At 27.7% G+C, this 19443-nt stretch overlaps 6 protein-coding genes and 2 long non-coding RNA genes across 11 annotated transcripts; 5 read left to right on the top strand and 3 right to left on the bottom strand.

Moving 5' to 3' along the window:
• Positions 1–423: 423 nt before the first annotated feature.
• On the bottom strand, positions 424–4156 carry LOC122519455 (ubiquitin carboxyl-terminal hydrolase 35). The gene is made up of 3 exons (XM_043638886.1): positions 2412–4156; positions 2086–2288; positions 424–1964 (listed from the first exon to the last, which is right to left on the bottom strand). The coding sequence occupies exons 1-3, from the start codon at positions 3860–3862 to the stop codon at positions 1021–1023; spliced, it is 2598 nt and encodes an 865-aa protein (XP_043494821.1). The 5' UTR covers positions 3863–4156; the 3' UTR covers positions 424–1020.
• Positions 4157–4280: 124 nt separating this feature from the next.
• On the top strand, positions 4281–6331 carry LOC122519405. Its single transcript, XR_006304292.1, has 2 exons — positions 4281–4505; positions 6073–6331. It is a non-coding gene; the product is annotated as an uncharacterized LOC122519405 (long non-coding RNA).
• On the bottom strand, positions 4769–7215 carry LOC122519400 (cell division control protein 6 homolog). Its single transcript, XM_043638805.1, has 3 exons — positions 6357–7215; positions 5153–6273; positions 4769–5073 (listed from the first exon to the last, which is right to left on the bottom strand). The coding sequence occupies exons 1-3, from the start codon at positions 6634–6636 to the stop codon at positions 4840–4842; spliced, it is 1635 nt and encodes a 544-aa protein (XP_043494740.1). The 5' UTR covers positions 6637–7215; the 3' UTR covers positions 4769–4839.
• Positions 7216–7304: 89 nt separating this feature from the next.
• Positions 7305–8197, top strand: LOC122519404. The gene is made up of 3 exons (XR_006304291.1): positions 7305–7412; positions 7723–7807; positions 8016–8197. It is a non-coding gene; the product is annotated as an uncharacterized LOC122519404 (long non-coding RNA).
• A 208-nt stretch (positions 8198–8405) lies between these two features.
• LOC122519403 lies at positions 8406–9724 on the top strand. Its single transcript, XM_043638810.1, has 3 exons — positions 8406–8811; positions 8930–9190; positions 9272–9724. The coding sequence occupies exons 1-3, from the start codon at positions 8487–8489 to the stop codon at positions 9466–9468; spliced, it is 783 nt and encodes a 260-aa protein (XP_043494745.1). The 5' UTR covers positions 8406–8486; the 3' UTR covers positions 9469–9724.
• Positions 9725–10034: 310 nt separating this feature from the next.
• On the top strand, positions 10035–13179 carry LOC122519401. The gene is made up of 5 exons (XM_043638807.1): positions 10035–10566; positions 11148–11604; positions 11684–11886; positions 11966–12105; positions 12184–13179. Exons 2-5 carry the CDS (start codon positions 11243–11245, stop codon positions 13099–13101), a joined length of 1623 nt encoding a protein of 540 aa, XP_043494742.1. The 5' UTR covers positions 10035–10566; positions 11148–11242; the 3' UTR covers positions 13102–13179.
• Positions 13018–14999, bottom strand: LOC122519402 (probable E3 ubiquitin-protein ligase bre1). Of its 2 annotated transcripts, none has more exons than XM_043638808.1 (3): positions 14467–14999; positions 14234–14374; positions 13018–14131 (listed from the first exon to the last, which is right to left on the bottom strand). In XM_043638808.1, the coding sequence occupies exons 1-3, from the start codon at positions 14920–14922 to the stop codon at positions 13835–13837; spliced, it is 894 nt and encodes a 297-aa protein (XP_043494743.1). In that variant the 5' UTR covers positions 14923–14999; the 3' UTR covers positions 13018–13834. The 2 variants fall into 2 exon arrangements, with proteins under 2 accessions (XP_043494743.1, XP_043494744.1); XM_043638809.1 differs by having other exon boundaries at positions 14312–14374.
• Positions 15000–15638: 639 nt separating this feature from the next.
• Positions 15639–18352, top strand: LOC122519351 (uncharacterized protein C19orf47 homolog). 3 transcript variants are annotated; one of them, XR_006304287.1, is made up of 5 exons: positions 15639–16048; positions 16153–17220; positions 17311–17602; positions 17776–17881; positions 18173–18352. XR_006304287.1 is itself a non-coding variant. In XM_043638738.1 (3 exons), the coding sequence occupies exons 1-3, from the start codon at positions 16030–16032 to the stop codon at positions 17451–17453; spliced, it is 1230 nt and encodes a 409-aa protein (XP_043494673.1). In that variant the 5' UTR covers positions 15639–16029; the 3' UTR covers positions 17454–17829. The 3 variants fall into 3 exon arrangements, 1 of the variants encoding a protein (XP_043494673.1); XR_006304286.1 differs by having other exon boundaries at positions 17776–17952; XM_043638738.1 differs by lacking the exon at positions 18173–18352 and having other exon boundaries at positions 17311–17829.
• Positions 18353–19443: the final 1091 nt, after the last annotated feature.

Below are 19443 nucleotides of genomic sequence, written 5' to 3'. Positions count from 1 at the left end.
CCTTAACAGATGAAGAGATTTTATTTTTACAAGATGTTAAATACGATTTGTTTTTCATTAATATATATATACATATATATATGTATATATATATACGACAATGGTAGATGTATGATATTCGTTCAGATACTGTTCGTTTTTTATACTAACTGAAATACTGATTTTGGCATACATACATATAAACACAGCCGATGAAAACGTATCATTTATAAATATCATACATAGTAGTTTTTAATTGTTTACATGTGAATAAAGCGTATTTTGTTATTAAATTATGAATTACTTTGTTTGTTAACCACTTATATATGCGCGCGCGAGTGTTATTAATAAGTGTTATTAATAATATTAATGCTATTTCACATATGAATTTTTTTCTTACGATTATTCTCTATATAAGAATTTTATTTGTATTTCATTTATTTCTTTTTATTTTGTTTCGTTTTGTTTCAAAGTTTGACGTATTTTATTTAAAAGACACACAAAAGGTGCTTTCGATAACAATTAATTTTCATTAGTTCAAATGGATTCATATTATTTTATCTTTCAACTATTCGAAAAGTATCTTATTTTTCAACAATAACAATGTTAAATTGATCGATGTTTAATGAACAAGAGCAGAAGGAACAGCTCGTGGAACATTATTACACATACCTTACACCGGATTTATGATTACACTTAAAAGTTTATGTACATAATCTATTATTTAGTATATCTTTGCGATTAAGAGGAAAAAAGAAAAGTAATAGAAATATAGTCGACGATTAAAGTTTTCTTAAGAAATATATAGAAATTGAAAATTTGTTCTGTGGTTATGATTTCTCCGTAATTATAATTCAATAAATATATTTAAATACTTATGGTTTGTTTATGCAAATGGTAGTACTGAATACGTTACAACTTTCGATATAATCATAAATATGATATACGAATGAATCCGAATAATGAATATTAATTCATTATTAATTTATTAATGCTAAAATGAAATTTTAATCTATATCTCACAACTAAAACAGAAATTATTTAACAAAGACGTGAATTCGTTTGTATATTAACTGGACCACGACAATTACTAAACGGTGGATTCTCGTCATCAGAATTATCACTTCGGCGAAATAACGTAACTGGATATCGACTGTATTGCGATTGTTCAGGTTGATGTCTTAATTCTTCTATGTATGCAATTCTATCCTTAGCAACTAGTTCTTGTATATGTTTACTTAATGTAGATAATTCGATCTTATCATCATAAATTCCATCGGATGATCCTAACTTCTCATAGAAGAGTATGTAAGGCGTATCTGGTGCTTTCAAATTCTTTAAATCTTCTAGAGAGGTGCGAGAAACATAACTGTCGTTGAATTTGTACCAATTCTGTTTAGAATCACAAGCATACGTGAAGTAATGTCCATAATCCATATTGTGACCGGAGTGTACAACAACGGCATAAAGTTGATAAGTTTCAGTTATCGAATTTGGTTGAGTTGATACCGGCAATTGTATAATGTCATTGTATAAAACTTTATGTCGTAATTTAGTTTTTAATCTACTTTCAAAATCGTAATGAAAATGTTTCAACGTTAAAATTAAATGTGCCGGTGCTTGTAAAATCTTAATTATTCTTTCCGCATCGCATAATATCATACACTTGTCGCATCTATATTTATTATCACCAGTTAATTTCTCTGGTGCAAGATAATAATCTATGAGATATTGAACGGATACGGCTTCTTGATTTTCATTTAATTCTTCTGGGAAGCACAATTGAAGATCACGAAATTTATCTATGTTGTGTGAACCAGTATTGCATCGCGCGCACTTATAGGTAATTTTTGATTCTCCACCTAACACTCTATGTACGAGAGATGTTGGGATAGTTATTTCTTCTCCACCAACAGATTGTATTCCACTGTCTGTTGAATCAGAATGATAATCAGAGAGATTTTGTGTCTGTGATAGCTCATCACCTGGTCAATGAAAAAATAACGTTTTTTTATTAGAAAGACGAAATATTACAAGATAACAAACTTTGAAATAAAAATAAAATAATCTTTACAAATTGTTTAACAATATAAGGTGAAAAATTACCTTGCGTAAAATCAGCTAACGATTGAGTTTTTCTTTGTAAATTTGTATTCCCTGTTAAATTTTCTTCTGTAGTCCAACGCTTAATGACTCCTGCTTCTTCTATTGGCAAATTATCACTGTCTTGTATATCGATTTTACATTGATAGCTAATTAAATCATTTGTAGCACATCGCTCTTGTTCGTGCAACATATCTAACAAGTGACTGTTTGGAGAGAGAAAAAGAATCTATTAGTAAACATCAAAAACAATTATTATTTTACATAAACATTGTTTCTAGTATTACAAGCATAACGTAGTTGGAAGAATATCATAAGTATATACGAACCAGAGAAATTCTGAGCTATCCTGTTGTTGACCGGGTAAAAAAGAAGCAGGTCGACAAGCATTCAAAATTTCATTTGGTGATAAAGAAATTCTATTGGAGTACAATAAAAGAGCAAATAAATCTTGAAGTTTCTTCAATATAACTTGTTCGCCATTATCATTAAAAGGTTTATAGTTTAATACTTCGTAACAAAATTCTCTTGTCATAAATAAAGCTTGTAATACACTGTTCATGTAGCATGTATTTCCAAGATTAGAAATACCCACTTTCCCGTATATAGATTTGGGTGATTCTAAAAAGGAATCTAAATCTTTTTCATTAGTCCAAGTGGGCCCAATAATTATTTCCTTGCCAACATTGTTTTGAGGCCTTACTGGCAAACTGATTTGCGAAGATATATAATCTTTAGAATGAGTAAATCTTGTCATAAGTGCGCTCTTAATATCGGTCATATCATGTATACATTCTCTACTAGATTTAGAATTGTCCTTATCTAATTGAGATGATATCTTATCCATGATATTAATAATAATATTTAATAAATGTAGGGAGCCTTGTCTTTTTAAAATAGGAAATATAATATCTGAAGCATTGTGACGAAGTTCTGGTTCTAACGACACTGAAAATATTAATTTCAACATTGTTTCTGTAACTTCTATAAGTATCGCATCCTTTTTCTTTCTTTCTAAACCAAATATAAATTCCATTATCCAACGACCAAGGCTATTTCCTTTCCAATTTGGAAGCCAAGTACATAAGACCCTTAAAGCCTCAATTAATTCATCTTCACATTGGGATTCCAAAAGTATCCAATCAACTGCTTCTTCGGAAGGTTCCATCAATTTTAGTACGGATGCTAACGCAAGAGCTGGTTCCTGCATTCTATTTTTATCTGATATAATTTTGTATAATGTTTTCAAGCATACAGAAGCAAGTACTTGTTTATTAGAACATATCTCACACAACAATGTCTGAATCTTGATAGCATTTTCATTAAACTCATCATTTTTTAATGGTTGATAAGGCGGAGAGAGATTGGCCAAACTTATCACTATTGCTTTTCCAAGTTCTACGTAATTATTGGACTTACAAAATAAAATATTGTAATCTTTCAATTGCTCAAGAATCTTCTTCAAATCGTTCATATCGTTAATGTGTGTAGTTGTCAAGAACATCGTTAAATCACTAACAAACGTACTAACATCCGAATTAATCGTTATTACGTTTTTACAATACCAAGAAATAATACCAGGTATTTGGTTAACATTTGTGATAAATAAATCCCTTAATATAGGCCTCAAAATATCAATATAATTATTAGCTTGATCGTATACCTGATTACCTTCGAACTTCTTTAATTTGGCCCATCCCTCAGCAATCTCTGATTGTTTTCCTGTTACTATTAAAGTCAAGCTATGTTCTATATCACGTTTTATTTGTCCCGTACCCATTGTTATTAATTAGGCGCACTGACAAATTGCACTTATAACTTTCTCTTTCTTTATATATTTTTACTTAAATGAACTTATAACTATTTTTAACCTCAATTGACAATGACTTTCACGAAAATCAAAATGATTTCATGGTCACATGAAACAGCTGGTCAAACAGCCAACACGAACAGATTGGCACAATGGTATTCACCGCTTTAGGCCCATAACACAACTTTCTAAGATCCATAGAAAGATCAAAATATTCACGATAATAGGTTCCAATTACGAACGAATCATTGAATATAGCTACTAACTGACCAATGAAATCGTATGATATAACTTTATGTTTAAAGCGACATCTTCTGGATTGGTCGATGTATTTTCGACATTTCTCGAAATATAATTTTAAATAAATCAATTGATATTACTAACATATTTTTTTATTAACTATGCGTATTTTAATTGTTCTTATTATTGTTTCCTTTTCTTTTTTTTTCTGTTACCACAAAAATTTATCTGATGTGAAGCAATTTAAAATTCTCTAGTATCGATAGGTAAATTATGGCGCGAAATATGAAAAAGAAACTGAAATCCACTTGCTTCGGTAGTCACATGATTTAATATCACTTAAATATGTATAAACTACGTCTAAAATTAACAGGTAACATATGTTGTTTCTTACTATAATTAGAAAAATATTTTAATGGAAATATAATTTATATTTAATAGATATATAAAGATTTATGTAATATGATATAAATAACAAGATTTTAATGGTCAATTATAAAATACATGATATTATCATATTTTACCCGTTAAAATTTGGTGTTATGATCATTCCTTGACTTCGCATTATATTAAAATTTGTAAATTGTAAAATTGTTTAACATTCTAATGATTAAAATTTTGCTTATATATATAGCAACTCTATAAAAGTGATTTTACAATTATTTTACTAATTCAAACAATTTTTATAACAAAGCTAAAAAAAATTGTTATAGGCAAGACACGTCGTTGATTATTTCAGCCATCATATTTCTATCTTGTAGCGCTGCACCGATTTCTTCTTGATCCCATTGTAAACTTAATTTTGATAAACGAGCCTCCTTTTTCTTGATTATTCTTAAAATTCCTCTGGTTTCTATCAACGTACATAGGCATACAAATTCCGAAATATCAATAGCATGAATATTTCTTTTTTTGCAAACTTTTTTATAAACCTCGTGCAACTAAAACATATGTAAAATCAATAAATTATTATAATCTAATATATAATTTTTAAATATATTAATATTGCAAAATACTAACCTTTTTAATGGTAACATCTTTAATTTTTCCCTTATTTAAAATCAGTATGAAAGAACATAATAATAATTTTTGTTGTAAGGGAAGCGTACTTTCTTCTTTATCAATGTTTTGTGTACCACCGTAAACACCATTTAGTACTGTCATTACATCTTTTAGATCAACAGACTTTTCGCTCAAAGGTTGATCTTTTCTTGGACTAGTCGTACTATTCACAGGTTGTAAAATTTGTGCTGTCTGATGCGATTCAGCAAGCTCAATAACTCTTCTACTAATATCCAATGCTCTTCTAATATCACCTGAAATGGCAGCAACTTTTCCAGCTAACAATTGTAATGCTGGTCCAATTAATATATCAGGAACATTTGCTTCTTGAAGTCTGGTAGATAAAATATTAGATATTTGTTGCTTCGTATATGGAGGAAAATTTAGCAGCTGTGGCTTTAACTCGCATTTCGTTTGTAAACGTGGTAAAATTCTATCGGTTAAATCCAAAGCATTAGCAATACCGATTAATAGAAGTTTTGTATTACGTTTTGATGGCCATTCAAAAATGGAATACAAAACAGATTGATTTCTGCTTTCTAATTGATCTATTTCATCAAGAATTAATAGTAGCATCTTGTGATTAGATATCAAATATTTCTCTATTATTGCTTTACTCATCTTACTAGATTTTGGTACAGTTAAACCTAACTCTTGTATAATCTTTGAATAAATAGTAGCAGCTGATTTCATCGTAGTGCAATTAACATAAACAACTTGAAATTTTGATTTAAATTCTGATTGTTGTATTATTTTAGAAAGACATGCTGTTTTTCCGGTACCTGGAGGTCCAGAAACATAAAGAGATGCAGAAGATTCATTCTTCAAATGTTTACTAATGAATTCTTGTAATTTTGCTAATTCTGTCTCTCTTCCAGGCAAATTATCCGAAACAGAACTGTGCAAGGCTTTACGTGCATTACGATATTTATCTAAGCCAAGTAATTTCTTCGGACTTAATTTCTCCTTCTTTTCATCCAACGACAAATCAAGTTTATCTAAGAGAGTTGATGGAGTCAAAGGAACTTCCACAGATTTTTCCAATTTTCTTTGCTTCGGTGGTGAAGAACTATTATCGTCTATAAAGATAATGAACACATATATAAAACTCTGAATAATAAAATAATTCTTAAACACTAAAAATATTAATAAATGTACATACCTTCAGAATCATCAGATTTTCTTACACGTCTTGGAGTTGTAACATCGTTACTTATATTCTCTTTGGAATTTACTTTATTTATTTTAACATTTTCTGAATCAGAATCAGATTCGGATTCGCTGCTACTTAAAGTTACAATCTTTTTAACCTTTGGTATATATTGTGTAGGAATACTTCTCAAAGTCGCATTAGTGAAATCTTCTTTAATTTCACTTTCTTTGCTACCGTAAAAAGTACTTTTCTTCCTTATTGGAAAAAGTATGTTCGTCTGTTTACTCATTTTCAATAAGTCAACAATTTTTCTTTAATTTCTTAAAATCACGTAAAAAAAAAAATAATGACGAAAACAATATGTAAAAGTAGTAATTATAATAAAATATTCAAAATAATCAACGAATATAATATTTTCACGTCTATATTTAAAGGATGGTCGTCTATAAAATTTTCACTAGTTCAACCTCAAACGAAACAAACGACTACCTTCAAACCTTAAAGTTTTCATTAAAATGGAATTTTAGAAGCAATAGATAGTATATATAATGAAGATTTCCAAATTAAACAACAATATCTGTGACCCTCGCTCTATGACTCAGAATAAACTGGATACTAATCGACTAAATACACTAACGTTATGAGCAACAAGTAATCTTGCTATTAGCTTTCGCGGGAAAGTCTTTTAAACGCGGGAAAACGTGTGCAAGTGAAATAGGAACGAACCGGAACATGGAACAACGAAAATGATTCAATACAAATATTAACAAACATTTCTATGCATATTTATATAAAAATGTTTATCATTTTTTTCATTTCAGATTATAAAGTAATATTTATTAACATTTTTAATTGTTAATCAATATCAATAACAAAGTCCTTAATCAAGCCCTCTATAGGAATAATAATCAAACTACAATGGAAGATTTCCGGTATATAAAGCTAAGCATTTCTCTTGTCCATATTGATTTCGGAACTTGATGTGGAAGGTTGAACAGAAATCCACGACAATCGAGAATTAGAGAATTTCGTTAATTTTTTTAATTTAAGAGCATGAGAGCAAAGGTAAGCATTTAATTTCTAATATTATTATTTAATGTATAAGAATAAGAAATAAGTTATTAAAAATATATTACAAAATCAGCGTAATCAGCGATTCGGTAGTGTTACCTTCAGCCATGTGTAACGTTTAATTTACGAAGTTATTTACTCGTTTTATTAAATGAGTGGATTCTATTGTAATTTAATTTACAAGTTTTGTTACATTATAAAAATGTTTTTTTTATTTTTATATATTACATATAAAGATGTCTTAATGATAAAAAAAATGTTAATGGAGAATAGGTTATGTGAGTAATGTATATTTTGTTTTCAGTGGCGTAAGAAGCGTATGCGTAGGCTAAAGCGCAAAAGGAGGAAGATGCGTGCGAGGTCCAAGTAAACTGTTCTTTTTAATCTCTGTAAGTATTTTTATGCCTAATTAATATTTTCTTTGATAGCATAGTTTTATATATATTTAATCTTTAACGTGTATGTACATCAATGTATAGCAATTGATAATAATCTAAATTTAAAGCTCGTTAATTCATAATCTACATAAAGAGTTAAATGCAAATTAAAATAAATTTCTTGCAATATGTATAACAGAACTTGTTTCCTTTGTTACAGCTGTAGGAACGACATAGTATCACACTGAGATGTCATGGTTTCTAGTTAAATTTACCAGAAGTCTTACATGCTCTACTACTGTGTAGCAATCATTCCATCAATGTACCGTTCATACAGAGAGATAATTTTATAAGTCTTTATTTTATTCATCTTAAATAAAATGGAACCTCGATATATACAAATTTATATTTTCTATCATTATTTCCCAATCCTACTTTATATACAATTATTAATTTAAATTGATTTCGAGTAGCACTGATTTAAATACAAATAATATGATCTCTATTTTATTATAATTTGAATGTGTAATTGAAGTTAAATATATTTTGTTATTAAAATTGAGTTAACTTAAAATAAATTGTTCGTAATACTCATTACCGCCATCTGAGATATTTCGTAGAGATATTCGTCAGAAACATCTTGACCTGCTTGGAACAATGTTTTGAGGTTAGGAAATTAAATGAAGAAATCATGAGCAATAATATATTATCCAATTTGTTACGTGCAAGAAAAATATACAAAACATTTATTTCTCACAACAATAGATCTATTACTTATTCTTTATTAAAACAAACAAGATGTTATTCAGATAGTTCAAATACATTGTCTAAGGAAGAACCTGTGAATGAGAATGAAAATAATCTTGTAGAAAATATTAGCTCGAAATATAAATTATTTCAGGACAAAGATTCTAAAGTTATTTTGGATGTAGATGAAGAACGAGAAAGAATACTTTTAGATGAATTGCATGTAAAGGAGGAATATCATGATCCTTACGAAGGATTGAATTTAACACGTAAGTCAATATTTTTTTTTGTATAGAAATAGTAAATGTAAATAAAAACATTAATCTATGTAACCTGATAAAAGTAAAATATTTGTTAAAATTTAATTAATATTATAAAACATATTAGGTGGTATAAGCGGAGTCTATGAAATAGAAGACCTTATAGCTGTTCTTCAAAAAGATAATGCAAGAAATATCTTTGTTGCATCTGTACCAAAAGACTATAACTATGTAGATTACTTCGTAGTAGTAACAGGTAAATCTCAAAAGCATATGACTGCTTTAGCCGAATATGTACGTAAAATATTTAAACTAAAAATGCATAAGACCGATATCATCCCAAAAATTGAAGGAGCAAATTCAGCAGACTGGATAGCTTTGGATTTAGGTAGATATTAATTAAAATAATCTAAATAATTAATTAACTTTCTAATTTTGTACCGTAAACACAAAGGATGTTTATTTCTAGGAAACATTGCCTTACACATATTCTCATCTAAGGCTAGAGAACGATTCGATTTAGAACTATTATGGTCTGTTGGTTCGCAGTATGATGAATTAACAAATAGACCTCAACACGTGAACATTATGGATCAATATAACTCCTTCCTAAATTTACTTCAACCAGAAAATCCAGAAAACTCAGAAATTTCCAACAATCCATAAAAATATATACATCTTCATATAGAATTTATTGAAAAGTTAGAAAGTCAAACTGTATGCGTAACTTACATTAACACTGAAATAAATTCTATGAATTACAACAAATTAATATTATTATTAATATTATCATAATTATTGTAAGTAAGATATCTATCAACATCATCAATTTGAGATTATTAATAGCTAAGATTTGGGAAGAATATGAGATTTTCTTTACGAATAGTTAAATATACTCCTAACAAAGAAAATAAAAAGAAAATTATTTTGTACATTTTACTATGACCCTATTGCCTTTGTATCTCTCTCTTCCTTTCATCTATTATAATTTCTCATTTCTTTTAAATTTATTTTTACCAATTAAATCTGCGCGTGCGCATATCAATACACACACACACACAACATATATATATATATATACATATTTGTCTTACTTATCCTTCCATTTTTATTTCTCTCTTATCACCCCTCTCTAGTTTTTGGTCTATCAACACATATACTTCTCTTTCTCCCTCTTACAATGAAACTATTAAAAGCAATTCGTTGTCATAGCAACGCCGATATCTAAGAATCCTTTATCATTAGTCGATGGAATCGACCTTTATTGAGCTATCTGTTCAGTTTAATGTGTGATGACTAATCAAACACATTACATGTCGAAACCATGTATTTTTAAGCACTTTACCAATTAAATATACATATACATATATATGCATATATACATATATATATATATATAGGTTGTGTGTGTCAAAGCTTTTTACATTCTGCATTACGATCGGCATCATTTTTTATTTCACTCTTATATGTGTATATATTAATGAGACGTTACGTTAGAAAATATCAGACTATTTTGAGATTTACAAAAAAACTATATTTTTATCGTACGGTTTAATATTCGTTAAGTTTTGTATACCTTTGTGAAAACAGCTGAGCCAACAATAATTCTTGTTTAACCAAAGTCAACTTATATACACGATTTCACCTTAGCTTCATTTTGTTTAAATGATTGTACCAATAAGTGAGATAATTCATCGATAACGAGAGATCGTTTTATTTGTTGTCTTGTAACCAAGGAAAGCTAACATTCCTAGGATTTACTAGGTAAATCATTTATAGATCACTTCTTTCAATTTTATTCAACGATTTTTTCTTTTTCTTTTATTAATTGCACGAACAATTCATATTACTTTTTTGTTCTTTTGTATGTATATTTCTGTTCTTTGTTATTATGAATCATTTCTTTTTTTTTTAGAAATTTAATTTAAACAATCATAAGATTTTGTTTTGTAAATGTTTAATACATTGTTTGAGGAAAAATTTTCTTTTATTTTTGTATTTATGTACACATAGGATACGTTGCATGCGATATGATTATCGCGGGAAAAATATTTGAATTTTGTGTCAAACTTTATTATCTCTGTATTTAATATTTATTATTGTACGATTAGATTTAAAGTATTTGTAATTGTTGTTCCTAATTGTTCTTTTTGAAATTTGAGATAATATTGACAGTTTATTGTTGATATCTAAAAAATATATATACAAACATAAATCTTAGATTTTTAATTCTTAGGGTTAGGATTTCCAGATAATTAAATATCCATACTTGCAATTAATGTATTATTTTTGTTTTGTTTTGTATTAAATTACTTTTTACCAACATGAATTTTCTTTTTTTTCAGATACTTTATGTCATACAAAAATTTGGTATGTGAGTGAAAGAATAAATAAAAACATATGGGAATGAGTGAGAGTAATAATAATAAAAATAATAAAAATGTCAAAGTCAGTATCAGTTTGTCAAAGAAAGTCATCTAGATGTTTAAAAATACCATTAAAATCAACGGAACAAATTTATTTGGTTTTCTTGATACCGACGCTGGTGAATTGTATTGTTTATATCATTCACTTCTCTGCTGATCTAGTCGTCGCTGCGCAACATTTTAGAGAGCACAATCCAGTATGGGGATCTTGTACGCTTTCTCTCATGTACGCTCCTGCTATAGTATATTTTATACTAACTATTTCGAGACCAGATTGGTGGATGACCGACAATGATAAATTAACAAAAGGAATTTTAATTTGGTTATTTGTTCAAATATGTCAGCTCATTGGATTTCCATTCTTTGCGCTTTACAGGTACTGTTAATTCAATTTTTAATAAATTATTAGAGAAATGTTTACAATTATTTAATTATTAATAATTTGTTTTACATAGATATGCTGGACTTATTGTCATGGCTGTGGATGCTATCATCTTGACAGGAGAAAAAAGATCTAAAACGTTAAACATTTCCACTGCACCTGCAGCCATCGAGTTATATTTCTTTTTACAAGCCTGGTTTCAAGCTGCACCACAAGCTATATTTCAGACTCATTTACTTTTCCGAGAATATACAGTTCAGCGTAGTTTTCAATCGAGTATGACAATTATCTTATTTTTTAATAGTTTATACTTAAATAACAAACAATATTGTATACATTTTATTTCTTTTTACAGTTTCCATACATGTATTGTGTATTCTTATGTCTGTCGTGATACTCGCAATTGAGACAACTTCTTTTCAAAGATTTGAAAGTCAACGGGTCAACGGCAGAAAGCTTCCATGGGCAATGTGGTTAAAAAAATATTGTATCAAGGTAATTTTTAATTAATTATTATAAATAAACATATTTTCGAGAGATTAATTATTTATCTCACAATTTTATTATATATAGGAACTTCAATATCTTGAAGAAAAAACACCATTACAATTATCTAACGTAACAGAGGATAATAACACGGCTGCTATTAATTTTAAGGAAGAATCAAATCAACCAGATGAAAATGTAAACAAATCTACAGAACAAAAAGCAGAAACGGAAGCAGAAGAAGAAGCAGCAGCAGTTACTTTAGATCGACAGGTATCTGTAACTCCACCACTACCACCGAAAAATGCTCATGTGACACCACCTCCTACACCTTTGAGAGGAATTACCACAGTTGTACCATTACCTATACCGGATGTACCAGCACCTCCTCGTCCAGATTCAATTGTAAAAACTTCGGAGAATCAGGATGTAGAAAATTCAAAGTCAATTTCTATTATTGAACCAAATCAGAAGTTAACAAATAGTAATCAAAGTTTAAAAGTTCCTAAAAGGAAACATTCTTCCAAAGGATTAGACGAAGACGACCCAGTTGGAAAATTCCTTTCATTTCTTTGGTGGTTCTTTTTCATCTTAGCACGGATTCTTACCATAAGCATATTTTATGAGTTTTATCCATATTATTTATTAGGTACGCTTAGTATCCATTACATTATTATGTTGGTATACCTTTTTTATTATGCATCGTATTACGATGTAATTACATTTTTTATTAATCTCTGGCTCGGTTTAGTTTATATCATCTGTATGATAGAATACAAGATTAAATTTAAATATGCTGACAAATGGTTATTGCCGTATTATATTTTCATTATTATTCAAAATACTGTATTTACATTAACATGGTATTTTAATGCTGAATTCAACGGATTTTGGTATAATTATGCAGTATGTACAATTTTCATCAGTATGGCACTTTGTATTTCGTCAACTATAGTCTATCATGTTCTATTTAAACCAAAGAAACGAAGAATATACAGTAGTTGACAATCAATAAAAAAAGGATTATACAAGCTAATAGTTTTGGTAAAGAAAAACTATATACTAAATAAACATTAAAGTTCTTATGCTTATGAATATTGCAACGGAGCCATTGTGAAGAGATCTCACAATCTGTATGACTGAATGAAAAAATATTTCTTTAAATCCTAAATCGTAGCTAATATAAAGATATAGATCATAATTGATAATAATGACTGTTCTACAATTATAATTATTAGAAAAGCATTTTAGGGGCATAAGATAGAATAGTTTAAACGAATATAATAATTACGTGTATGTGTAGTATATTGTTAATGTATTTGTTGTTAATTATTATTATTATTATTATTTACAATTAATTATAGTCATTTGATATATAGTATATAATATTTATAGAAAAATGATTTCTCTAGAAAAAGACTTATAAATAGTTACTATAACTGGCAGCAAATTTTTTTTCTTTTTTCAAAATAAGCGTACGATATATGATAATATTTACAATGTATTATGTACATTGACAGCTACGAACATATTTATACTTCTTTTGTATAATTATTATAAATTCTACAGTTTTCAATGTATATTTTGGTGCTTTAAAAGTTAATTGATATTTAGACATAAAAACTTTTAAAGCTCCTCTTGTTCGAATTTATTAAAAATATATTCTTTTGATATTTATTAAAGCATATCTATAATTCAGTTCATTTATAGAAAATATATATATTATAAAATAATTCTTTTATACGTGTATGTTAGAATCTCTGTGAAGATTACCAAGTTGTGCTTCAAACAAAATATCACTTAATAACTTCTCCGCTATTATTCTTTGGTCTATACGCATATTTCTAAGTTTAGCCGCTACATTCCGACCAATTGCGTCAAATTCATCTTCCATAACGATAGAATTGTTGTGTGGTATTTTTAAAAAATCATTAGATTCAGGTTCTTCCGATTTTCTTCTTCTAATAACTGGATTTTGATCCGTCCATTCTGCTGATTGTTCATACAATTCTTCGCTACCGGGTTGACACTCTTCCTAAAAGTAAATAAATATTTGGAATGTCAGTAACGTGTATTAACTTTCCTTAATGCTACAAATTTTAATGACAAATTGCTAAACATAGTAAAATGAATTTACTGGTTTATAGTATTTTCTGTATCTTCTTTTTGTTTTTATGATTTCTGCATATTTATCAGAAGATAAATCAATATATACCATTGCAGGTTTCCTTTGGTTAGATTTACATTTGATTTTTTCTATCATGAGTGGATGGAGTCTCTGAAAAGAAGAAAAAAAAAAGAAACAAATAATTTATAAAGTTGTATTAGATTATAAATATATGTATAGTATATTAACACATTATCGCTTACTTTTATATGACTTAAAAAGTTCCCCGTAGACTTTAAATTTCCATTAAGCAATTTGTGACATTGCAAACATCTAACTGTAACATTAGTGTCTTCTACTCTAATTACTGTAAAGAATTCACCGTCTAGAATTGCAGGTAAGCGTACTGGAGTAAGTGTCATATTTTGATGAATATTTGATTGTATTTGCGTGATTTGAGTTTGATCCTGTTGCAGTTGTTGTTGTTGTTGTTGTTGCTGTTGTTGTTGTTGTTGTTGCTGCTGCTGCTGTTGTTGTTGTTGTTGATGTTGATGCAATGTTGATGATTCATGATTATCTTGATTTTTTACTTGTACTGTTTGCATAGGAGTTTGTGCAGCAACCGATTGATTTATTTCTTGCTGATTTGTAGCTTCGATCATACACGTATCAAAAGTTTCTATTTTATTGACATATTTTTGAGGTGGAAAATTTTCCATGGCTTTTTTATTTTTATATTTACTTTGTTGTTATTGTTGTTGTTTGCAATAATTATATTTGTCAATAATATAAAAGAAATAATAATAATTTCTTTAGTTAATTCACTGTAAATATATATATGTATGATAAATATACGTTAAAATTATTTTTAAAAAGTAATATTTAAACATTTTGTTAACATATATGTGTTTATTATATATAGATATATATAATTACTTACTGATAGAGATAACACACCAACTAGTACTATTTATCTTGATTTCTTATTGAATTTTAAATAAGTTATTAGATAAGAACGACGTACAAGAAAGATCTCAAGTAAGATAATAGATAAGAACTGTACGATATAGCATATATAACTATGAAAAACTGAACTATATACCAACTTTACAGATCTAAACTCTAACTTTATTCGCAAATCACTTTTATATCAATTATATAATTACTAAATTTTATATTATTTTGTATATCCTTAGAATTAATTATTATAATAAAAAAGGGCAATTTTGGGGAAAATTTATAAGCGGATGAATATACAAAATTAAAATAAGTGAAAAATAAATATGTAATTTTTAATTCAATTTAGAATTAGAAATAATTATTTTACTATTTAACAAATAGATTTATACTAAATTTTTAACTATAAAAAATAATATTATAGTTAGTTTAGTAATAATCCAGTTAAAGTTCAAATATGGCGCTGCTAGTCTCTAGTCTTGAAAAAATCAACTCGGACGAATACTACATTTTGTGTATACATAGGAAAAATAGTTGTACATCTAGATAGTATGATGTATACTTGTGCAGATGTCTAAATTCGGCTTAGAGCTGGTTGAAGTATGATTAATTGTTAAAAAAATATTCTATTAATATTTCACAGAATTAAATAATAAAAATTAGAATACAGGTTATCTCGTGTTCGTAATAAAATATTGTTCATTGTTCCAAAGGGTTAAGTAGTTTTGTTTATTCTCGAAATTTCATGAAAGAAACATTTTACTGAATGTGTGAAAAAAGATATTTTCAAATTAATTTTATTGTAAGTTTATGTACCCATAACAACCATCTTCAGTAAGATAATATAATCATTTTATTTAACTGAAATAATGGCAACATCTTTGTCAGGTAAGATAATATTTTCATTCTTATTAATGATTATAAACACATATAATTTACAAAATATTTTTAAATATATTTTTGATGATTTCATTATTTTTAATATTTTCTAGCATATTGGGTAAAGTTTTTCAAAGGTGCTGGCTTTCCACAAGATGTTGCGACCAAACATGCAGTTGTATTTTCTAACAATCGTATTAAACCAGATATGTTGCCAGACTTAGATAAGCCTAGTCTTAAAGAAATGGGCATAACTTTAATGGGAGATATGATTGCTATTTTAAGATATGCAAAAAAAGTAGTGGAAGAAACGACGTGTGAAAAATTTCTCGTCGACACAGAAAATCCAGATACTCCAGCCAAACTTGTTAATAAACCGATAATTAAAAAAGCAGTGACAAAAGTAACCGCTAAATCTCCTGTAGTAACTAAAACGAAACCTTCTACGGTTACTATTCCAAAAATAGTTAAAAACACATCTACTGTAGTTCCGAAGATAACAACTATTAAGAAATCAAGCGTTGTATTACCAGAAAGTAAAAAAACTACAAATTCATTGAAAAGGACGTTGGAAACCAAGGAAGGATTTAATGAAAGTTATAGCGATGATTGGTCAATTATTGCTAAGAAAAAACCAAAGCCACAAACTAACAATGACGAGGATAATGATAAAGTAGGATATACGGTGATTATACCAAAAATGGCAGCTTTGAGAAATTTGCCTGCTAAAAAAGTAGTTGAACAAAAGCGGACGGTATTTGATAGATTAGGAGATAGTTCAGTAACTAGTACAACCAATTTACCTGAGACTTCTCCTACATTTAATGTTACTGGACTGGGTAAAAATACATATAAGAGAACAATAAGCGTTTTCAATCGTCTTGGTGATAAAGATGCTAATAAAAGTGATACGCCGCAATTAGGAATATTAAAGAATGGTACTACCAAGACGACTTCGCAGGGTATTCTAAAAAATAGTAGTTCAAATTTAAGAATATCTAGTGTAGCTAAGAAGAAGATTCTTGCTGCGGGTACGATGCATGCCGATCATGAAGTTAATAATAAAACTGCTTCGAATAGCGTCAAGCGGTTAGTGCGTACAACTAAAAAAATTACTTTCAATGAAAATGGATCGAATTTAAACAAAACAAGAAATTTCGAAGTTACATCTGGCAAATTAGGTATGAATTATTATCTTCAAATTGAATTATATATCAATCATATATAATTTATTATTCATTTCATTTTAATTTTGTGTACTTTATTTACAGCTTCTGAACGACTTGCTATAATACCAGCAAAAGCACGATTAGGTGTGCTTAAATCGAGTAGCCCGAAACAAGTTACTTTCAATAGGGTCGCAACTGTTACGCACGTTAAAAAACCAGATGTTTTTAGTCGTCTTGGCATTTAAAGAAAAATTCAAACACATTATTGAGACATTATTTCCAATTACATATTCTTTGTACAAAGTAATATTATTTTTTCTCCTGTAAAGAGTACACTGTAAACATATATGTTTTAATATAAAAGAAAATCTATCAAACTTCTCAAATAGATTAGGTAATATTCTTCGCAATTTTACACACAAAAAATTAGCTTTTTTAATATAAAATGCTGTAAAATTATTACTTTAGATCATACAAAGAAACAAAAAATTTAACTAAATTAAAAATTATATTATCCAAAAGAATTAGTTCAAAAGTATATTTATTTATTTTTTCTATAATATGCAGGGTGTCCATCCATAGATGTCCAAGCAAATATTTTGCAACTGATCGAAATCCCAAGAAAATTTAATAGGAGAAATTTGCACAACTCTGAGTCAGCTACCAAATATACGTAAACTATTCATCTTTTCTTTCATATGTTCATAGTATTATAGGGATCATTTTTAATCAAAATCATACTCGGTAAAATATTGTTTCTCTATATGATACCCTGAATATTTTTGTGCTTTTTTTTTTGTTTTACGAACTAAGCAATCTCTAAAAGTCTTAAATATTTTAATAATATAAGACTTTCACTCGTTGTGATATTATTAATTGTATTAATTTTTGTGATATAATCTTAGCTTTCTTCAAAATTGATTTTATGATTTAATGTGTTAAACGCCAAGTCTGTTTTATTTAGGTTTCGGTTCAGACCACAATAATCCAGTGAAATATACAAAAATATAAACGACTGGTGATGGACACAGCTTGAATGGAAAATCTTAGGCTGGTCAGTAGGGACTAGTATGGCATTTAACATGTTAACAAAATTAGATTTGCATTATATTATTAACGAATTAAAATAAATATAATTCTAATATATTTTGCTCCTCTAATATATAGATAAGTTTGCTTTCATTATTAATAGAATATAAATTTTATGCAATTATATGAAATATTATATTTGTTTTTAAAATAACTCTTCTGATATGTATTTGTATTATATCATACTAAAATGATAAAAGTTGTACGTGGACATAAATCATATATTATGTTGATCTTGTAATACATTTATATAATATTATGATACGATCATGTAAATATTTCACTCCCTACAACTACAGATTTTAGGAAATATCTTCTGAAAAAATAGTGCACGTTATTAAATCCTATATGAAATATTTTGTTGAAGATTCAAATATTGTTAAAGGATATGTAATTGGAATTTAAAGTATTCTTTGACGGAAACAAATATTGCAATTGCCAAAACCTATTAAATAGAAAGAAATTATAGAAAATTTGACTGTTCTAGTCCAGGATCTTTATTTTTTGACAAAAACTTCAAATTTGTAGTTTTTATATTTTGATATCAAATTTTATAAAAATAACAGAATAATTTCTTAAAGTTTGAAAGTTACTTTACAATGTATAAATTATTTAATTTATGACGATCGTGGGTCCATGATTAATGAAAATCTATAATAACTGCAATTACTTAATAATAATAAGTAATATTTGTTAAAAATCAATTTATATTATACAAAAATAATAACTATAAAGAAAACATAAAAGCTTCAATAAAACAAAAATAAATTTTATAATTAAGTCTTTCACATCATTTTAGCTGATGAAATTTGAATATTTATACAAATATTTTTTGTTTGATTTCGCTTTTTATGATTTCAATTAATCTAAATTTCGTATAATTATACAAATTTACAAGATTGAGACATTTAAGAAAAATACTATCTTATTATTAATTCTAAATAATTTTGTAAATACTTTTCATTGTGTATGAATACTTAAAAGCATAATAACAAACTATGATTAATGCAATTTATAAGATAATCAAATATTACAAAAGTCACCTCTCGCGGAGTGGCCGAGTACTTACGAGCGCCATTTTTGAAAATCCAATTAAAGTACAGAACGTCATTATTATATTAAACATTTTATTAATTCACCTATCTA

Source organism: Polistes fuscatus, unplaced genomic scaffold (assembly GCF_010416935.1).
Source record: "Polistes fuscatus isolate 324 unplaced genomic scaffold, CU_Pfus_HIC Scaffold3, whole genome shotgun sequence".
NCBI classification, from domain to species: domain Eukaryota; kingdom Metazoa; phylum Arthropoda; class Insecta; order Hymenoptera; family Vespidae; genus Polistes; species Polistes fuscatus.
This window is presented reverse-complemented; position numbering and strand designations above follow the sequence as displayed.